Source organism: Euprymna scolopes, chromosome 15, assembly GCF_053919585.1.
Source record: "Euprymna scolopes isolate OS-2025 chromosome 15, ASM5391958v1, whole genome shotgun sequence".
Classification (NCBI taxonomy): Eukaryota; Metazoa; Mollusca; class Cephalopoda; order Sepiida; family Sepiolidae; genus Euprymna; species Euprymna scolopes.
In genome coordinates this window covers 33560919-33582435 of record NC_136496.1, presented here as the reverse complement: position 1 = coordinate 33582435, position 21517 = coordinate 33560919, and the positions used below count along the sequence as shown (strand labels likewise).

At 37.0% G+C, this 21517-nt stretch overlaps 1 protein-coding gene across 4 annotated transcripts in view; it reads left to right on the top strand.

The window, feature by feature from the left end:
* Positions 1 to 21185, top strand: part of LOC145293769 (uncharacterized) — a 31605-nt gene extending 10420 nt beyond the window's left edge. For all 4 annotated transcript variants that reach the window (XR_013869766.1, XR_013869765.1, XR_013869767.1 and 1 more), the window contains exon 2: positions 20791 to 21185. Coding sequence is in view for 1 of the 4 variants with exons in the window: in XM_080140279.1 (XP_079996405.1) it covers positions 20791 to 21066 (276 nt within the window). In the remaining 3 variants the exon portion in view is untranslated. The remainder of the gene's footprint in view (positions 1 to 20790) is intronic.
* The last annotated feature ends 332 nt before the right edge of the window (positions 21186 to 21517 follow it).

The window sequence follows — 21517 nt, the reverse complement described above, 5'->3', positions numbered from 1 at the left end:
CAAAATTGGCGAAGGAGTTTGGTAGAGTCTACAAAGGTAAACTCTTCCCTCTCTGATCTCTTGGCCGCCAAATTCTCGCCCAAAAACTGATTAAAAAGCTTGCTGCAGGTCTTAACATCCTTTATGTAAAATTTCAAATGTTTAGACCCAAAATTGGCGAAGGAGTTTGGTAGAGTCTACAAAGGTAAACTCTTCCCTCTCTGATCTCTTGGCCGCCAAATTCTCGCCCCAAAACTGATTAAAAAGCTTGCTGCAGGTCTTAACATCCTTTATGTAAAATTTCAAATGTTTAGACCCAAAATTGGCGAAGGAGTTTGGTAGAGTCTACAAAGGTAAACTCTTCCCTCTCTGATCTCTTGGCCGCCAAATTCTCGCCCAAAAACTGATTAAAAAGCTTGCTGCAGGTCTTAACATCCTTTATGTAAAATTTCAAATGTTTAGACCCAAAATTGGCGAAGGAGTTTGGTAGAGTCTACAAAGGTAAACTCTTCCCTCTCTGATCTCTTGGCCGCCAAATTCTCGCCCAAAAACTGATTAAAAAGCTTGCTGCAGGTCTTAACATCCTTTATGTAAAATTTCAAATGTTTAGACCCAAAATTGGCGAAGGAGTTTGGTAGAGTCTACAAAGGTAAACTCTTCCCTCTCTGGTCTCTTGGCCGCCAAATTCTCGCCCAAAAACTGATTAAAAAGCTTGCTGCAGGTCTTAACATCCTTTATGTAAAATTTCAAATGTTTAGACCCAAAATTGGCGAAGGAGTTTGGTAGAGTCTACAAAGGTAAACTCTTCCCTCTCTGATCTCTTGGCCGCCAAATTCTCGCCCCAAAACTGATTAAAAAGCTTGCTGCAGGTCTTAACATCCTTTATGTAAAATTTCAAATGTTTAGACCCAAAATTGGCGAAGGAGTTTGGTAGAGTCTACAAAGGTAAACTCTTCCCTCTCTGATTTCTTGGCCGCCAAATTCTCGCCCAAAAACTGATTAAAAAGCTTGCTGCAGGTCTTAACATCCTTTATGTAAAATTTCAAATGTTTAGACCCAAAATTGGCGAAGGAGTTTGGTAGAGTCTACAAAGGTAAACTCTTCCCTCTCTGATCTCTTGGCCGCCAAATTCTCGCTCAAAAACTGATTAAAAAGCTTGCTGCAGGTCTTAACATCCTTTATGTAAAATTTCAAATGTTTAGACCCAAAATTGGCGAAGGAGTTTGGTAGAGTCTACAAAGGTAAACTCTTCCCTCTCTGATCTCTTGGCCGCCAAATTCTCGCCCAAAAACTGATTAAAAAGCTTGCTGCAGGTCTTAACATCCTTTATGTAAAATTTCAAATGTTTAGACCCAAAATTGGCGAAGGAGTTTGGTAGAGTCTACAAAGGTAAACTCTTCCCTCTCTGATCTCTTGGCCGCCAAATTCTCGCTCAAAAACTGATTAAAAAGCTTGCTGCAGGTCTTAACATCCTTTATGTAAAATTTCAAATGTTTAGACCCAAAATTGGCGAAGGAGTTTGGTAGAGTCTACAAAGGTAAACTCTTCCCTCTCTGATTTCTTGGCCGCCAAATTCTCGCCCAAAAACTGATTAAAAAGCTTGCTGCAGGTCTTAACATCCTTTATGTAAAATTTCAAATGTTTAGACCCAAAATTGGCGAAGGAGTTTGGTAGAGTCTACAAAGGTAAACTCTTCCCTCTCTGATCTCTTGGCCGCCAAATTCTCGCCCCAAAACTGATTAAAAAGCTTGCTGCAGGTCTTAACATCCTTTATGTAAAATTTCAAATGTTTAGACCCAAAATTGCTGGATAGATTGCTAGAGACCGCAAAGGTCAGCTTTTTTTAATTTAATTCCTTGGCAGAAAAATTTCGGGAAAAACCGATTACAAAGCTTGCCCTATGTCTGAATAGATTTCATGTAAAATTTCAAATGTTTAGATTAAAAATTGGCTGAGTAATATGGTAGAGACCACAAATGTCAAATTAAAAAAAATGACCCTAATTTTTACCCTTTATTATTTATTGTTTTGTTCTCAAATCAAACAAAAAAATTTGATCCACGTCCAAGTAACCTACATTCAATATTTTAAGTGTTTAGAACCGAAATTGGCGGAGAAGATTGGTAGAGTTTTCAAAGGTCAAATCACTGAACTTTTACCCTTTGACAACCGAATTTCAGGTCGAAAACCGATTAAAAAGATTTTCCTAATCTCAACATCCCTCATGTAAAATTTCGAGTCTGTTGACTGAAAATTGACGGAGTTATTTGGTAGGGAAATGTGCACACACACACACACACAGAGAGACAATTTCACTATATATATAAATATAAAAGCGAAAATGTATGTATGTATGTGTGTTCGCTTTTTCTGTATGTCTACAAAAGGCTTCTTTCAGGGAAGCTGTCTGTCGCTTAACAACTTTTTAAAACTTTTTATATCACATATAAATCGTAATATCTCACAGTTAACAACGAAGCTCGCCTGTCTATTTAATTTGCTCGATTTCGGGAAGATAAATATTCAACATTTGTCGCTCGCCGCATGTGGCTTAGACTTTTTCCTATAACATCTTGGGAAAATAAAAATCCCGCAGTCAGACTTGACCTCATGACCTCATTAAAACGGGCACCTGCCAAATCCAAGTAATTAAATAAATTCAAACGTGTTTCCGATAGCATCTCGCGGTGGGGCAATTGTTAACGTCGCACGTTTTTTTTTTTCTTCACTCTTTAATTTACAACTTTGCCTCAAGGGTTCGGGTTCGATACTCATACTTACTTTTTTTTAACTCCCCCCCCCGGAGTTTCCACACACACACCTCCAAACACCCGGGCAACGCCGGATACCCCTCGCTAGTATATATATAAAGCCGGACTGAACTGCTATTTTAGTTATAAAATAAAGATGGCGGACAATAGATAATTGACGCACGTGTGTTGGACGTAAAGCTGAAAATCCGACGAAAAAGTGTTTCTCTCCTTTTTTTAAGTGCATTTTTTGTTTTGTTTTTTCTTTCTTTTTTATGTAGATTTCGCTGATTATTTATGTCGGTATGTGTTTCATTTGCGACAGCGAGAACGTTTTAAAATGTTTTGGGGACGTAGATTGTTAAGCTTTTATGAGAAATCTTCGTTAGGTCACCATTCTTGAAAAAATCACGTCGGCGGTCTTGTTGGGAGGAGGAGGATGGTCTGCTTGTGTGATAGACGATCCCGTCCCCATGTGTCTGGTGAATGTATTGGATGGTAGAAGGATTGAAAAGCAACAGGTCGCATAATAACAACGAAAACATGCTGGCATATATCAGCGAAAGAACTTCAATTTATTTACATAAATTTACATAAGAAATATTAAGATAGGAAGAATAAGAGTTCGTTGAGAGATGAGTAACGTTACTTGCGATTGACGAGAGGCTGACAGGTTCGTCAGATAAGCTGGTTGGTGGCCGATGCCACCAGAGCGGTTCTTGATTACATGTTGACTATTTGAGGGTCCAGCGTGAAAGAGAGAGAAATATGAGAAACAGGAAGTCACGTGGCTAGGTCGCTCTTCTGAGTTAAAGGGCGACAATCGAGTAAGCCCGGGAGTTTCAACTCCCACAAGTCAATGGTTAAAAAAAAAATAACAGATGTAAAGATATGGAGAGATCCAGGATTATCAATACGAAAAGATAATAGGAAATCACACACACACACACACACACACACACACACACACACACACACACACACACACACACACACACACACACACACACACACACACACATATATATATATGAAGGAAACAAATTAGAATTATTTTCACTAATGATACTTTTTGTTATGTGGGTAGAAATGTGATAGAAGCCTTTTCTTTTTTTTATTATGCTGATGGGGTGGGGAATAAGGGTGGATTCAATTTATTGACGTATAGATTTATTATTTATGAGTTTTATGAGATCTGCGTTTTCGAAGTCAAAGCGATAGCTGTACTCTATAATGCCCGAGAAAATGGCGTTGAGTGTATTATTGATCTTAACGTCTCTTTTGTGTTGTATTCTCTTGGCTAAGTTTCCGTCCCCAATGTAGATTTTCCGCAATCTAAAAAGGGAATGAAATATACGTCAATCTTGACTTATAGAGTTGGATTTTGATTTTCGGATTATATTCATAATTGCCGATGAAGTTACTTGGGATATTTTCAAGCCTATTTTATTCAATCTTGTATAAATGGGGTTGGTATTAGTGTTAGTTGTATTAGGGATAAGTTTCTATTTATGTTGGATTAGTTTGGGAATTTTCTTGTCTGCTTGTAAAGTAAATTCGAAAGCCTTTTGGTTTTGGAGTTTTGTATAAAATATGGCGGGCATTGTACATTATGAAACGTTCATTTTTGTTTATTGATTTGGACAGTTCGTTTACTTGTGATTCAGATAATGTAAGCCTCACGCCTGCGAGGAGCCAGTACGCATAAAAATGCTGTCCAAAGGTTGACCGCGAAACAGTGTGTATTCTCTCCCGATAAACTAACATAACTGGAAAACGAACTATATCCCACACTTAAAACAGCCTAAAACTAATTTTACGAAGGGAAGTACAATAAGAAGGTGACAAAGCGATCTATATTTCTATCCTGAATATCCAACACTAAATGGAAGCTGAAGGGATATATTTCACATTTAAAAAGAGTCGTTTTAATGTGAAGTATATCCCTCAATGTCCAAGTAGCCAACATCTAAAATTTCAAGTGTTTAGACACAAAATTGGCGGAGGAGTTTGGTAGAGTTTTCAAAGGTCAAATCGTTGATCTTTGATTCCTTAAAAGCCAAATTTCTGGCCGAAAACCGATTAAAAATATTTTCTCAAATCTCAATACCCCTTATGTCAAATCTCGAGTCTGTAGACCGAAAATTGACAGTTTTTTTTTGTAGGGAAATGTACACAGACACACACGGTCACAGACATTTTCACTTTTATCTATCTATCTATCTATCTATCTATCTATCTCTCTCTCTCTCTCTCTCTCTATATATATATATATATATATGTGTGTGTGTGTGTGTGTGTGTGTGTGTGTGTGTGTGTTACAAAACAAGTATTGTAAAAATATGGAAATTTTGACGTGTTGAAAAAAATAAAAGGTAAAATGAATAAAATCTTGAAGTTTCGAATATAAATCGCAGTAAAACTGTTATTTGCAACTTTCTAAAGAACACTGAGAATTATGGAAAAGCAAAATCCTTTGGTAGGTCCCCTGAAATTTCTCCTACTTTGAGTAGGAGAATCAGACAGGTTGTTATGAATGACAGAGGACTTTCTTCTAGTCAAATTAAGGCGGTTACAGATGCTGATTGCACACCAATAAGCATCAGACGACACAACAAAAAGGAATGGTAAATAAAAAGTGTTTATTCTTCGATCCTAAATTGGTGCAGATTCCACAAGAAGAGATTGGTTTTCCAACCAGATTATAAACAAAAGGGACATAAATGATTTTTTAATCAAGAAATTACTTCCCCTATACCAACTAATTCCTTGAGAAATCTATAAAAAAGAATTTGTGTATGCATGTATGTATGACTAGAGGGAGGAATAGTCTGGGCAGAGGCGAAAGAGGGTTGTGTGATTAAAGAGAATGACGGTAGTTTAAAATGGTTTTCACTTATATGAATTGATTTTCAAATTCAAGGAGAACCAAATCTGTTTCCTCCTTGGGAGCCATTCACAGTAAGAACTCGTCTTATCACAACTGCAAAGAAACTTTCTTTCTTATGAGCCTAACATCAAATGCAATAGCTTGGATGGAGCTCCAGTGTCTCATCAGTATGGCTAGCACCGTTATATTCGACCCCTAGGCCAAGTGAGATGGGACTAGTGCCTGCCAGCTAATTACTATAATTAATGGAAGTATCACAATATTTCAAATATGGATCCTAATTACGATAGCTATTCATCCACTAGTATATATATATATATATATATATATATATATATATATATATATATATATATATATATATATATATATATTACTTATGTGTCTCACGAGTATTGTGGTGAAAGAAATCGTCATTTTGAACGATAGTCGCGGTCAGAGGCGGGACAGAAACAATGGGTAGAAAGGTCAGAAAATTACTGAGAGAAACTGATTATCCAAGAGAACGGCACAACAAGTATTTGTTTACATTAAACTTGAAGACGATCATGCTGTAGTCGGTTGGGAATCCGACTTCTGGTATTTTGTTTCATAGATGAGATATTCTAGGAAAGAAACTTTGTTCAGGGGAGCTCAGTTTGGTTTTTGGTAAAGAGAAAGCTAGTAAAGAAAGTTATTTGTTGCTAAAGAAGTTTTAGTTGTGAATGTATAAAAGGGAATGGCAGGAATTGAAGCTCAGTCGAACACCTACTATGAACGTAACGAAATAATAGAGAGGGACAAAAACTATGGGGACGAAGAAATTACTCCCCAACACTATAATACAAAATTGATTTTGTACTTTGTCAAGAAAAGAAAAACAAATGCCAACGAACGGTACCTGCTCAGATATGACAACTGCAATCCTTCTTAGGACGTACATGGTTATTATGCAAGTAGATGAATGCATTATGAGTAGCACACTTTTTTTCACCGTAGTGGTCCAAACATATTCCAGCAACGTTAGCAACTGATTTATACTATAAATCTTCCATTTCAGATGTAAGGTGAACATCAGAACTGGAAGCTTATAAAAGAAAGGGCCACATTTGTGGCGAGAACCGTCCATTTTAACCGAAGAAAAGTGAGGATCGAATCATTGCTGTTTAAAAGAAAGAAGCTTAGTTGTAGAGGACTTAAATATAACAAGTCATCTTTTCATCATCGCAGACCGTGTTCCAAGTCAGAAGAGCGGTAGATTGATAGATAAAGAGATAGATAGATTGGTAGAGAGAGAGAGAGAGAGAGACAGAGAGAGAGAGAGAGAGAAAGAGAGAGAGTGTGTGTGTGAGAGATAGATAGATAGATAGATAGATAGAGAGAGTGAGAGAGAGAGAGAGAGAGAGAGAGAGAGAGGGGGGGGGCGGAGAATTTAGTTTCCTCCCACTGCAAGAACTGTGACAAAAGGGTCGGAAAGTGGGCTTGATGAGTCAGCGCCCCATCCCGAGTAGAGACACCCTGACCTGCAAAAAGTGCCTTGGCATACACGGCGAGGGTGCCTCAGGCGATTAGCTGTAAATCACCCCTTCTCCAAGAGAGAGGGCAAAGTCTGGGAGGGAGGACCTCCTAGAACTGCACAGAACGTTTACACTCACCCGCAAAATCAGCAGGGGCGGGATCATTACAGGAACGTGTCTAATCTCTGTTGATTTTGAGGGCCCAGAGAGAGAGAGAGAGAGAGAGAGAGAGAGAGAGAGAGAGAGAGAGAGAGAGAGAGAGAGTCAAACATATCTTAACGATTAATTTTGTTTAAAGTGCTGCCGTAAAATAGCTGTGTTTTCTGTACAACAGTCAACGAATGATCTAAAATGTTATTTGGAAGATTATTTATGAAGATGAAGAAGGTTGGGTGCAGATTTAGTTCTTAAGCTGGCATTAACGCTATATGCTTCTGATTTTATAGACATATTGGACTGAAAGCATTAGATAGTTTAGACGGCATTTCAAGATATTCCATAATAAACAAGCTTCTGGAGCAAACGTTGTACAAAACGCTATCGAAAGTTTGGTTGGGCGTAAATAATCCCCAATCTTATTTTTCACAACATTTGACGGAACCTCATGTGACGAGAAAGACCTGATATTTTCATTGCAAACTTTGCTTTCGTATAAGCTGTATCCCCTGAAGAGGTCTCTGGTAATTGTAACCAGATGACCGAAACATGTTCATGACTGTGTATTACTGCTTATATAAAAACAAATAAAGACTATACCCTGCTCTACTTCGGTGTTGAGTACTCTTGTATTAACCTCGTAAACTTCATTAATAACCTCAGATTATATATATATATATATATATATATATATATATATATATATATATATATATATATATATATATACGAGGGCCGTTTCAAATGTAATGCCTCCTATTTTTTAACAACAAAAGAAAACAAGAAATACGAAGATAGGAGTGGTACCATTAAAACGGGTGACCTTTTGTGCGCCATAATTGGTTTTTCTACATAGTTACCACTTTAATCAGTGATGGGATGATGGCTGTGCATGAGCACACAGAGCTTTGTCACTCACATCTCTGTCGCCACTCTGAAATCGACGAACCTATCTCCTTACTGTGCTGACATCAACTTCATTTGCTTCGTAAACTTTCAATAGGAGCCAATGAATGTTGATCAGTTCAATTTTTTTCTGCACGGGGGAATTCAATGACTTATCTCTGTATCTGAGGCAGGTGAATGACAGTGCTTGAATCTCACAATGTCAATCCCACACCGTCAATATCTGCAACAGACAGATGAGTTTTTTCAGGTCATGAATGCATAAGTTATGACAATGCAATTTGCAATCAACTCTGATTTATTTGATCGGAATGGAAAATAGGATGCATTACTTTTGGGTATCCCTCGTGTTTATACATGGTGACCCACTTAAAAATACCCCGATCTCTCTAATCTTTCTCTTATCGACCAACTGACACCACAAGACAAAATGCAATTTTGTTTCCGAACATGATGGTGCTACATGCTACACGTCTCACAGATCACTGACACGAGTTGATAACATGTTTACGGAAGAGAGAACAATAAGCAAAGGGTTATGGCCACCACGTTCCCGGACTTGTTATCATGTGATTTTTATCTTTGGAGGACTTTAAAACAAAAAACTTATGCAAATAATCTTCACAATCTAGACCAACTAAAAGAGAACACTACCAAAACTACCAGAAGAATCAGCAGAGAATGTCTACAGGCAGTATCAGCAAACGTTGTTAAACGTGCCCAGAAATGTATAGATGTCAACTGGGAGCACTTCCAGCATCTTTTAGAACACTACAGATAATTTAAACAATAAAAGAATATTCTTCTTCTCTACTACATTTTCGGCGCTACTTTTAAGCCTTTATATTTTTATTAAGTAATGCACCTCAAGTGTAACTCAATCGATATTCGCGGTACATTGATTTAATTTCCGAGCAATTATAGATTAAAGTATATTCCGACAGAAACAAGACGTTAAAAAAATTGAAGATTGTATTAATCTAAAAGAATACAGCTTTTTTCTCCATTGTCACCACAAAGTTTATTAACAAAGTAATCTTCAGATTTATGATAAAAAAATAATTGCGGTTTTACAGTTATGATATATTTTGTAGATCAGATACGAATAACAAGCAGTTTGAGGAATTACACGCCGGAATTCATTCTTTTTTTGTGGACTATTATACTCATCCTCATAGTTTTTGTTGGGCCTAAGGCGCAGTGGATAGAGATTAGTTTCTGTGGTTTCAGATGAGCATCGTCTCAAGATAGCGGTTTCAACCCTACTCAAGCAGGCAAGATGATTAGTTGACTAAGGCGTGGTAAGACAACAACTATGGAATTACTGGGAAAGTATGAGGTCCGCCACATCAATTAAGTTGCTCATAAATCCGCAGAGATTATTTCATTATATATATATATATATATATATATATATATATATATATATATATATATATATATATGATTAGTTTTTTTGGAAAAAGAATTCCAGCAGAGTGCTCAATTAAAAGGAAAATCCAAATTTTAAGAGCGTACTTAGACGAATATTGGCTGAAGAGAGCTCGATAAGGATACCTTAAACGGGCCTTATTATCGGGCTTGAAACCGACGGTACCAATGACCTGTCTCAACTAACAACTTTCTGTACACAATATATATATATATATATATATATATATATATATATATATATATACTCACACACAAAAAGCGCTTTGTTTTTTTTGTGTGTGAGTGAGTGCGAGTGAGTGCACTTCGAAACGACTGGGCTGATTGATCATTCAAATGTACTTTATATGTCTGGGAGTGTTCTTAGAAAGGGTTTATATTGCGAATCGAAAATCGAGAAAATCCAATTAAAGAATAAACAGACTGATTTGGTCAAAATGTGACAAATGTACTTGAGAAATTTTATTACCGGACAAGCAGAATGACCCGGCGTATAAAATCCAGAGTTGATTCTTTGATATGACATGAACGCGTATGCACCCTTATCTTATCAAAAAACCTACTGTTGATTTTATACACCGAATCCTTCTGCTTGCGCCGTGATAAAAATTCTCAAAGGCACTTGCAATATTAGGCTGTATTAGAGCGTTAACTTGCGTCCAAATCGAACTGTTCCTTCCTTAATCGTATTTTTTCAATTATCGATATTTTTACTTATCTGAGACATTCCGATTACAAAACCATGTGTAAGAACATTCCTAGACACATCAAGTACATTTGTGTGAAAGTTTTAAAACGTTGGCTCAATCGTTTAGGGTCCGTAGGGAATGAACTCACATACACACACAAAGTGCATTATATGTATCCCCAGCGGTCGGGTTTAAATTATGGCTTGAGGTAGTTGCTAGTCTAGCCGTACTGATGAGTTGTGATACAACGAAACATTACTGTATGCGGATAACTATAAATGCCTCTTATCTTGGGTTGAGCATTTTGGGAAGCGAAATAATAAACTGACGCTAGCGTAAAAAACAATGCTCTTTGTGTAAACAAATAGAGCTTAGGCGTTTGGAGTAATGTTTAAACATTGAAATTTCGCGTACTCATCTCAGCAGTAGCCAAATTGTGTAACGGTGAGAACCGCTGACAGTCGCTCCGGCGTCGAGTTTCGATCCAGGCTTGAGTTAGTTTCTAGTGTAGCCGCACTAATGAGCTGTGATACAGCGAAACAGTACTGTATATGAATGACGATAGATAGATAGATTGATATATATATATATATATATATATATATATATATATATATATATATATATATATATATATATATATATATGCGGGCGTATGTTTGCGTGATGTTCTGGCCTCTCTATTATAACCTACGTTTTTAATGTATCTTCCTGTTTTCCCACTTTTTTCCAATTATTTTTTTACTGTATGCTGAAACTATATATATATATATATATATATATATATATATATATATATATATATATATATATATATATATTCCTATTTTTTTAATCTCACAATCTACCCATACATAAATATGTAATGTTTTCATAAAAAGCAAATCCGCCTGATTCGAAATCATGCGCGGAATGGTCACGCCATTCGTTTAATTTCGTTTTCACTGCGACAGATGGAATCGGTGAACGACCAAATCCGACAACGTCTTTTCATACAGACTCCTTTTCCCTCCTTCTCCGCCGCCTCTCCTCTTCTATCCTTCTTCCCCTTTGACCCCTCCCCTCTCTCTTACTTTCATTGTTCCACATCGATTTTTCCGTCCAAACAAAGGCATTGTGACTTTAACTAATACACTTATTGCCCCAAGTGTTAACAGGCACGACGTTCATTTTATTAGACGCATCGCGATTATTTCTCATCTTAGCTTTTCTTTATACCTGGCGTCACCTATTCGGCCTTGTCACTTGGGAGTGTTATTATCTTCATTTAAAATAAACTATTTATTTTTCTACAAAATAGTAAAAGTTTTAAAAATATAATATTTAAAGTAATAATTACCATAGTACTAGAATACCTGTGACCCGTTTGGTCAGTATTTGTTATAGCCAGCTATGGAATAATGATTATATTAGTTATGCCAACAATATGCGCGCTTGCGTGTGCAACAATGGCAACCACTTTTACCAGAATAAATTACATTGCTTAATATCAGGAAAACTACGTATTTGCCGAAAATTGAAATGCGATATCCGTTTTAAAGCATGCTAATGTTAAGGTGGAAACCAAGTAAAAATTTACCAAGACTTTTATTTTCGTATTTACTTTTTTAAAAAAAAAAGAAGCCCCATTATATACTGTGCTAGCCATCCGTACCTTAAAATTTATCTGAAGTCACTTCCGCCAAATGGCTTTGTAAAGTGCGACTCTTAACGAAAACCTGGCATAAATCACTTACCACAAGTCAACGGCTTTAACTATTGCCGTTTTTTTAACAGGCTCAAAAGTCTGTTTTGCAAAATCTTCAAAGTATTAATAAACAAAAAGAGAGTCGCAAATCTGATAGGCCCTGAACTGGCATCTAAGCTTCAGCCTCTGTCCCATCGACGAAACGTTGCATCCCGCTGCCTGTTCTACAAGTATTTTAATGGTGAATCCTCTGACGAACTGCAAGCACTTGTGCTCCCACGACGTGAACACCCTCGACGGACCCGACAGGCTGAAAAATCCCACCCCCACACTGTAGAGATCCCTAGATGTAAAAGATATTTCTACTCCAGTAGTTTCTTCCCCAGAACCGCTAGACTTTGGAATTCCATTCCAGGTCCCTGCTTCCCCAACTGTACTGACATGCAGAAGTTCAAGTGTAACGTGAACAGACATCTTGCTGTCCAAATACATAGTATCCCTGTAATTGTTGCCCCTGATAGTGGCAATGTGCTTTGTTTGGGGTGGAAATGTGGCAATGTGCTTTGTTTGGGGTGGAAATGTAAAAAAAAACAAACAACAAAAAAAAAACAACAAAAAAACACTTGCAAGTAATTTTAACGCTTTTAAACTGCCAATTACGTAATCTAATGCGAGAAAAAAAACTTTAAACTAAAGCAAATACAAAGAAAAGTAACTGCGATTGACTTTAGTAACAGTTACTTATTGTACGGTTTTTTGTTATGTTCAATTCATAAAAAAAAGTTAGATGTTATTATGCTGATACTTAAGTAGTTTCTTTTTATTAACACGGTTTCAGTTTAAAACCATGACTGTAATGTTTATAACCCGCCCTTTACTATATTAATAATAATAGAAAGATTGTAACACTTGTTAGGTTGTACAGTACACTATTAGAGTTCAGCACTGTACATAAATACACGTGTAACACTAGAGGATTAAGCAAGTACGTACACGCAACAGGTTTGTTACTGTCGCCATACATGTACAATACATACACATGTAAAAAATTGATTTCTAAAAAGAAATTACAAATTAAAAAAATAAATAATTATTAAAATAAAATGAAAAATAATTTAAGCAAGGAGAGAGAGAGAGAGAGAGAGAGAGAGAGAGAGAGAGAGAGAGAGAGAGAGAGAGAGAGAGCCTTTACAGTATGTACATATGTATTGTAAAAAATTAAAATTTTTATCCGAAACAAAAATTGCAAATAGAGAGACAAATCTATATATCTATAAAAGTGAAAATGTGTGTGTGTGTGTGTGTGTGTGTGTGTGTGTGTGTATGTCTGTGTCTGTGTACGTTTCCCTACGCAATAACTCTGTCAATTTTCAGTCTACAGACTCTGGAATTTTACATAAGGAGTATTGGGATTCGGGAAAATCTTTTTAATCGGTTTTCGGGCAGAAATTTGGGCTGTGAAGGGGTCAAAGTTCAACGATTTGACCTTTGAAAACTCTACCAAACTCCTCTGCCAATTTTGGGTCTAAACACTTGAAGTTTTAGATGTAGGTTACTTGGACAGGGATCAAACTTTTTAATTTAATTTAAACCCGAAAATAAATGTTATGGGGTCAAAGTTGGGATCAAAGTTTAAAAAATTGACCTCTCTACGAAATTACTCAGCCAATTTTTGGTCAATAACTTTGAAATCTTACATAAAGTGTATTCACACATAGGGCAAGTTATAAACAGTGCATAGGGCCCGAGCAAATCCGGGTTGAACCGCTAGTAATTATTAAAATAATAATAATGAAAAAAATATTTTGTGCTTACTATGGAAGAAGACGTCACGGGGTTTTACGGATTTATGGAAAAAATCCGTAATATTAATAAATTGAAAAAACCCGTGAAGTAGCGAATGCGTTATAATCGAACCAGGAAGTAACGAGGGATTACTATCTAAGTTACGTGCTACGAGTATGAGGGGCGTGCAATAAGTAATGTCCCGACTCACTTCGCATAGCAGTAGAGCAACGAAACTTGGCACAGTCATTAGTCTTTCTATACATAGGAACCACCCAGAGGTATGCATTTCTCCCATCGTTTGATGTAGCTCTGGAGACTGTTTTTGTAGAACATCCCAGGTTGGTCCTCCAACCAAGACGTGACTTCAGAAATCAAGGCTGCATTATCTGGGAAACGCTTTTCTTTCAAAAACAACTTCATGGCAGGGAAGAGGTGAAAGTCAGAGGGTGCAAGGTCAGGAGAGTAGGGAGGATTGGGAAGGATTTCATAACCACACGCCCGTGCTTTTGATCTGGCGACATGCGAGTTGTGAACCGGAGCGTTGTCCTTCAGGAGGAGGGTACCTTTGCTGATCTTTCCCCGCCTCTTTATTTTGATAGCTTCCCTTAATTTTCTCAAAAGTGAAGCATAATAGGCTCGTGTAATTGTGATACCCTTTGCCAGAAAATCTGTCATAACTACTCCGTCCTGGTCCCAGAAGACTGTGAGCATGACCTTGCCAGCGGAGGGCTGCACCCTTACCTTCTATGGAGGTGGCGAGTCCAAGTGCTTCCACGGCATTGACTGGGCTTTGGTCTCTGGATCATAGTGATGGACCCAGGTTTCATCCTGTATAATCAGTCTTTTGAAAAACTTTGACTCATCTTCTTGGCACATCTCTAAATTCATCCTCGAGCACTCGACGCGTTCTCGCTTCTGGAATGGTGTGAGCAACCTGGGAATCCATCTGGCAGACACTTTATGCATATGCAAATGGTCATGAATGTTTGAATTCACGATGCCAGCGTTTTACAAGGTCATATGATCGGGCATTATCACCATAAGTTTCTTTCATTTCATCAAAAGTCTCCTGTGATGTGCTTCCTTTCAAATACAAAAATCGGATCACTGCTCAACATTCAACCGGCTCCATTTCACACCTGACTCAGTTCAAACACCTGTAAAACAGAAACCACAAATAGTTCAGAGCTGTAATTTGCCACATAATCCGTAGAGATATAAATTATTGAACATGCAAAATTTCAGCTAGATCAGACAACTGGAAGTGGGTCAGGTGGATTACTTATTGCACGCTCCTCGAGGAAATCTCTCTAAACCTTGAAAACACAGCAAATCTCCATCGTGTTTTTATGAATGAGTAGTTATTCGTCTTAAGTTAAACAGAAGATAACGATCAGTCATGAATGACAAGAAGCGACCACGAAAGAAAGATAAACACTCGCATAACGTATGTATAGTAAGACTTTAGTTTTATTAACTTGCTTACTTGCTCGCTCACTAGTGACAACTCACATGTGCAAAGCTACGTGTTGACAAAAACGACCATGTGCGACCTTTTCATGCACACAAGATTATTAGTATAATATCTACTAGCAGGACCCGTGGAAACTTCACCAAATTAGAAAGACAGATACATTTTGATAAAGCTGATATTTTTCTGGATAATGCAGAAAGTAGTTTTTTTTTTTGGTGTATGGCGTGTGTGGAGGGAAACAATACCACGCAGCAAATATGAGTTTATAAACGTTTCTATGAAAATAGTCGCCATTATATTTTAAATATAAAACTGACCCAAATGAGATAAATTAATAAGAATATCCACAGAAAGAATATTGTGTTACTTGTTCAATACAAAGAATAAAATTAAAGTGTAAGAAACAGTCATTAATTTACTTCTCTATCCAGCCCAGAACCTTTTCGCAGACAATGTTCTTTTTTGTCCTGTTTCTTTCGAATGTTCCCTTTTTGTGGAATGGTTCGCTTTGGTGAAGAACCGCTGCACACCGAAATTACGACAAGTTCTTTTCTTACAACATTACAACAATGATCATACATTATTATTATCATCGTATTCGAATACAATGTTACACCAAAGGAAGGTCACTCTCATTTTATTTTCCAGGTTCACAAAGTGTTTTGTTGAAGCCAAATTTCGCGAGTTTGGCCAATTTTTGAGGCAGTTTGGCCTTCAAAAATTATATTTAGCCTTTATCAAAGCGTTACATACACATTAACTAAGGAAGTAACCAACAAGATATTATATAGAGGAATGAATTATTATTGTTACATTATTCCCTGGTTCATTTTGGATTGGTTTTCGAATCTATCATAGCTTACCAATTATTGATCATATTTCATATTTTTACTTGTAATTAAAATCATTTATTAGTATATGATTTTACTTATTATATTTTAGTATTTTTATTTATTTATTATTATTATTATTATTATTATTATTATTATTATTATTATTACAATCACGATTATAACAAATGTATATGCATGGTTATTTTTTAATCCCAAAAGAATTATATATATATATATATATATATATATATATATATATATATATATATATATATATATATATATATATATATACCGTGTCAGAAGGCGATGGAAAAAAATCCAATAAAGTGCTCGATCATGGATGTGAGACTTGAAGATACAATATTTATATCAACATTATATATGTATATTTACGCCTTTGAAATATGTATATATACGGTACGCCTTTGAAAACTGTATATATATATATATATATATATATATATATATATATATATAGATATACACATACACACACACGCACACACACACACACACACACACACACACACACACACACACACACATATATATATATATATATATAATTTTTATAGGCAACATCGCTTTAAGGATTGTCTCGTTACTTGTAACTGGCTAACAGAAATATGCTCATGATGCGTAGCGACATATATGGACGGGGATGGGGAACGAGTAGGAAGGGAAAAGACATACTTTAGAATCTCCACCAATAAATTATTTATGGTTTCCCCCTTTTTCATTCTTCTTCTTTTCCTTATTGCTTTCTTTCCTTTTTTTCTTTTCTTCTTTCCCCCGTTTTCGTCTTTTCCTTTTCTTACTGATCTCTTAACCTCTTTACTAATCTATGTAAGGATGATAGTGTAACACTAAAGAGAGGCCACATCAGACCTGTAGGGTTGATGTGACGTTTCTTTTGGTTAAAAGTAATTTTTTGTTCCCGGACGATGAGCGGGTTTTGAAGGAATAAAAATTATTATTAATTTTTTTTTGTCAATAAATTCTGAGCTAAGTCTGTTGTTGAGATGGCGGCGGCAAAAGTGCCTTTGTAGCGAAAAGTTAAATCACATTCTAAACTTCAAAAGCGAAAAAGAATGCATAAAATATTTTAGCCAAAATACACAGGTGTTTGATCTGAAATAGCCGAAATCATCCGCAATTGGCAAAACTATGAGCACACCCGCAATTGGCAAAACTATGAGCCAAGTTTGATCTGTGAGTTTGACAGTTGAAAACGTCGGGTTGTTTTTGATCTGAGAGAAACACACGCAGTGACTCGGCATTGTGTTTTAGAACAAAGAATAGGAAAAAATGAATTATCCGAAATTTCAAAACAATAATACATATTTTTATGACGTATCGAGAATTGTCATTTGGTGAATCAGGTCGAACGAAAATTGAAGTTATGAAATATTTTTGCTCGGATGGGAAAATGTGTTGTCCGATAAGTTCAAAGCGACAAATGCATTCTTGGTCTTTTGACGTAATCAAAATTTCTGATATAATGGAATGGCCGACAACCAGAACTTAATTCAAAAATAAACTAAAATTCCTTTGAATTATCAAAGCGAAAAATGAGATCAATAGATAATTTTAAAAACAAATAAAATCGCGTGATTTACTTTAAGTCAAAGGAAAAATAATTTTCCTGGATATGGAAAAATTCCATTAGTAAGCCAGGGAGGAGTTAAATAATACAACGTGTAAGTTGGGCGTTAATTAAAGGAGGAGTTAATCCAATTTTGGAAATGGACCAATGAAAAAGGGCCCTGTCGAAGTATAATCAACCAATGAGAAAAGGCCCCGTCGAATTATAATCAAGCAATTTGATTGGTCGATGACGAACATGGGTGTCGTCATCATTCCATAATTGTATTATAAAAGAAATGAAAAATCAGAGATTAAGTCAGAGAGTCCGGGTCTGAGATTGGGAATCAGAGTCAAAGAGAGCTAAGTCGAGTTGTTCCGTCTCGGCAGAATCACCTCTCCTCTCTCTCTCCCTCGCTTGTTGCCTGATAACTCAACGCTTATAACGTGTCGATCACTTAACGAGAATTACGCAAAGTCCGCGATACCGACCAGGTATTTCAACAACAGAAGCTCAGTTGTAGAACTAACTGCTTGCTTGAATTAATTGTCAACTATATGTATATGCTGTAAATACTTCTTTTATGAATTTCCGAAATATATATTATATTAACCAACCTCCGGAGTTTTGTTGCTGATGTGCGTTGATCCCTATATGTGTATATTTCTTTATTTGCCATTTGTGACACCGTATCCGTCAACGAACACCCAGAATAACTAGACGATCCACGGAGAACAGGCCTTGAGGACCGAGCATCCGAGAAGAATCCCCAACGCCTTAACGAAGAACTCACTGGGTGACGCGACGTACTAACGGTTGGCAGACCTGGTTGCCCAGTCGACATATCATAACTGTACCGACCAGGGTGCAGATCATAACTGGGCCGCGATCAGAGGTTCAAGGTCGTAAGGTCACACGTTTCAAGGTCACAGTAGTAGTAGTAGTAGTAGTAGTAGTAGTAGTAGTAGTAGTAGGGGATGCACAAGAGGGCTACGCAAGTTGTACACTTTCTGTTATATAGTTGGCCGAGCAGAAGAGTAAATTGAATAGAAGGGTTTTATAACGATCGGCAACATTTTTTTTTTAATGTTTTCAGAGTGAGCTGTGATGATTTAAAAAAAAATTATTTTCGAGATTCCATCGAAAACAAATGGTGTCGACGGGGAGCGAGGAAGCTCCTCGCATTGGGGATCTGTGTTCTGCGTGCTGTGAGTCAGAAAGGGGTAGTTGCGGTTACCGACTAGAGTAGGGATTGCTCCACACAGCCAATAAGGCAGAAGTCAACGTGCGCTTCAAGGCGAATTGGTTGAAGGATCAATGTTGAGGACTGAAGGATCCTCAAACAGGTTGGCAGAGAGGTGTGATGGCTGTTGAAGTTCATCACGATGCAATCACACAAGTGGAATGAGGAGGTGTATAGAAAAGCATGGGTCGACGTCTTGACGAATTAAGTTCTTTCATAAGGGGAGTGATAGAACAAGATACCTGGTTAGAGTTTTTCAAGTTATATAAAAGGTGAGTTCCCTGATTTTTTCTTAGTTTGAGACCTGGCAGGGGTTGAATTGCCACATACTACTCTGCCACTAGTTAAGGTCTGCTAGGCGCCGTAGAAATGGTGGAAATTTTTAAGTTAGATAGGATGTGAATCTACTTCTTTTCCAAGCCCTGTTCGGATGGTCGTAGCCTTCGAATCTGGTGAAATCCGAGTGAACCTGTATAGTAAAGGGTATCTTGTAAATTAGAGTGCTGACCACCAGATAGTTTTTTTTTTCTGTTTTGTTCCCCAATATTATTAGTATGATTGAATGTCGATAATTACAAAGAATGTTGAAGCTTTTTGGTACCACCCGTGGAAGGAAGAGCTTGTCTATAAACCCAGGGACGATGGTTCGTTTGTGTTGATGAGTCAGAGGGCCTCGATTTTTGTTGTTTCAGCTGATTGCCGAGGATTTTATCGACCACGTTTAGTAAAGAGATGATCCTGGAATTTAAATTTCGTTTTATTAAGAAACCATGAGGTCATAGGGACTGAGTTGCACATTCGACATGGCGCAAGGATTGGCGCCACATGGCATTGATCAGGCCCCCCTGTCGTGTAGACTATCAGGCTCCCCCTGTCGTGTAGACTATCAGACCCCCCTGTCGTGTAGACTATCATGCCCCTCTCCCTGTCGTTCCTATTTCATTGTCTATAATTGCCTGTCAGTGGTATCATATATAAATTGCTTATAAATATGTTGTCTATGATAATCCTTTAACCATCCTATAAAATGCCTCTAATTGTTATTTAACCATCTTATTGTTCTATTACCATCCTATAAAATGCATATAATTGTCCTATAACCGTCCTATGAATTGCATATAATAATTCTATACATTGCCTATAATTGTCCTATAACATCCTATAATTTGCCTATAACCGTCCTCTAAAATGCCTATAACCGTCCTATAAAGTGCCAATAATCTTTCTACAAACATCCTATAATCATCCTATAAATTGCTTATAAAGGTCCTTTAAATTTCATATGATAAATTTCATACCATTTTTATAACGAGCCAAGCCCACGATTGCCTTAAATTGCCTATACTCCTTTGTTTATCCCATAATTTATATGCGTGTTCCGTTGGTATAGAGATTGAAGCTCAATCAAGCGCCTGCTATGAAAATAATGAAAAATTACAGATGCAACTACCCATAATCATGAATGTTTCTTGAGGCAGAACAGAGGCATCACTCCTGCACAAGAAAAAGGCTTCCATAGACACAAGAAACTATATAATCACAGAACACAAACAGGAACAATTTAGATCTCCAAAAGAGGTAATGAGCCTGTTTTTACAACTTTAATTACACATCTCATCATATTCCTCTCAATGCAATGGGTTCCTTCAAATGTCACTGATCACGATTCACTTCCACATAAAACTCTTCCTTTGCTCCAGACAATGCATAAAGCCATTTAATGTAAGCATTCTATTTTCTGTCTGATAATACAGAAAATAAACGAAGCGATTGTTTTTCCTATTTCGACCCCCTCTTTTACTTAACATGTGACCTTTTCCAACCAATCGCAACTTCGTATCTGTCACACAACATTATTCTAATTCTTTTTATCTTTTCAGAGTGTCTACTGCTGTGATTTTCTTCACCTTGAAACGCAAGAACCCTTCCAGGTGGCCCCTGATACTTTGGACACATTCCTCAGCAACCTAAAAAGTCCCATCGAAAAGCTTCCCGAATGCAGTTTTCACGTGGTCGTCTTCTCCCTGCTAGGCAATGGAATGCAGCTGTTGATCGACAAGCAAGTCAGGTCACAACCAATGTATTGCCTCCTATTCCTACCAAAGTTAATAAACACGTTGAGCAATTTATTTAATATACCAAACGACACTTTCTAACATAAATAAACCTATAATGTAACGCACGCACACACACACACACACACACACACACACACACACACACACACACACACACACACACACACACACACACACACGCACACACATTTTATTTATCCACATACAGTACTCAATACGTGAATAGAGTTAGGTAGTGAGTTATGAAAATATATGTGCCGATTAAGTTACACAGAATCTTTTGCGTTTCACTTCCGAAGGGAATCATTAGAAAAAAACGCATGGAATTCATGTTACTGTGTGTGTGTGTGTGTTTTTATATACACACCCGGTGTTTAGTTTAGTAAGTTAACCAAGTAAATTCATTCTTATACCAGCTAACATGTTAATGTTTTCATTAGCCAGTGGCAAGGCTTATTTCAGATAAACATTTAGCTAATTTTATTTACTCTTTCGTTTTGCCGTTGGATGCGAGTTATCCATACACATG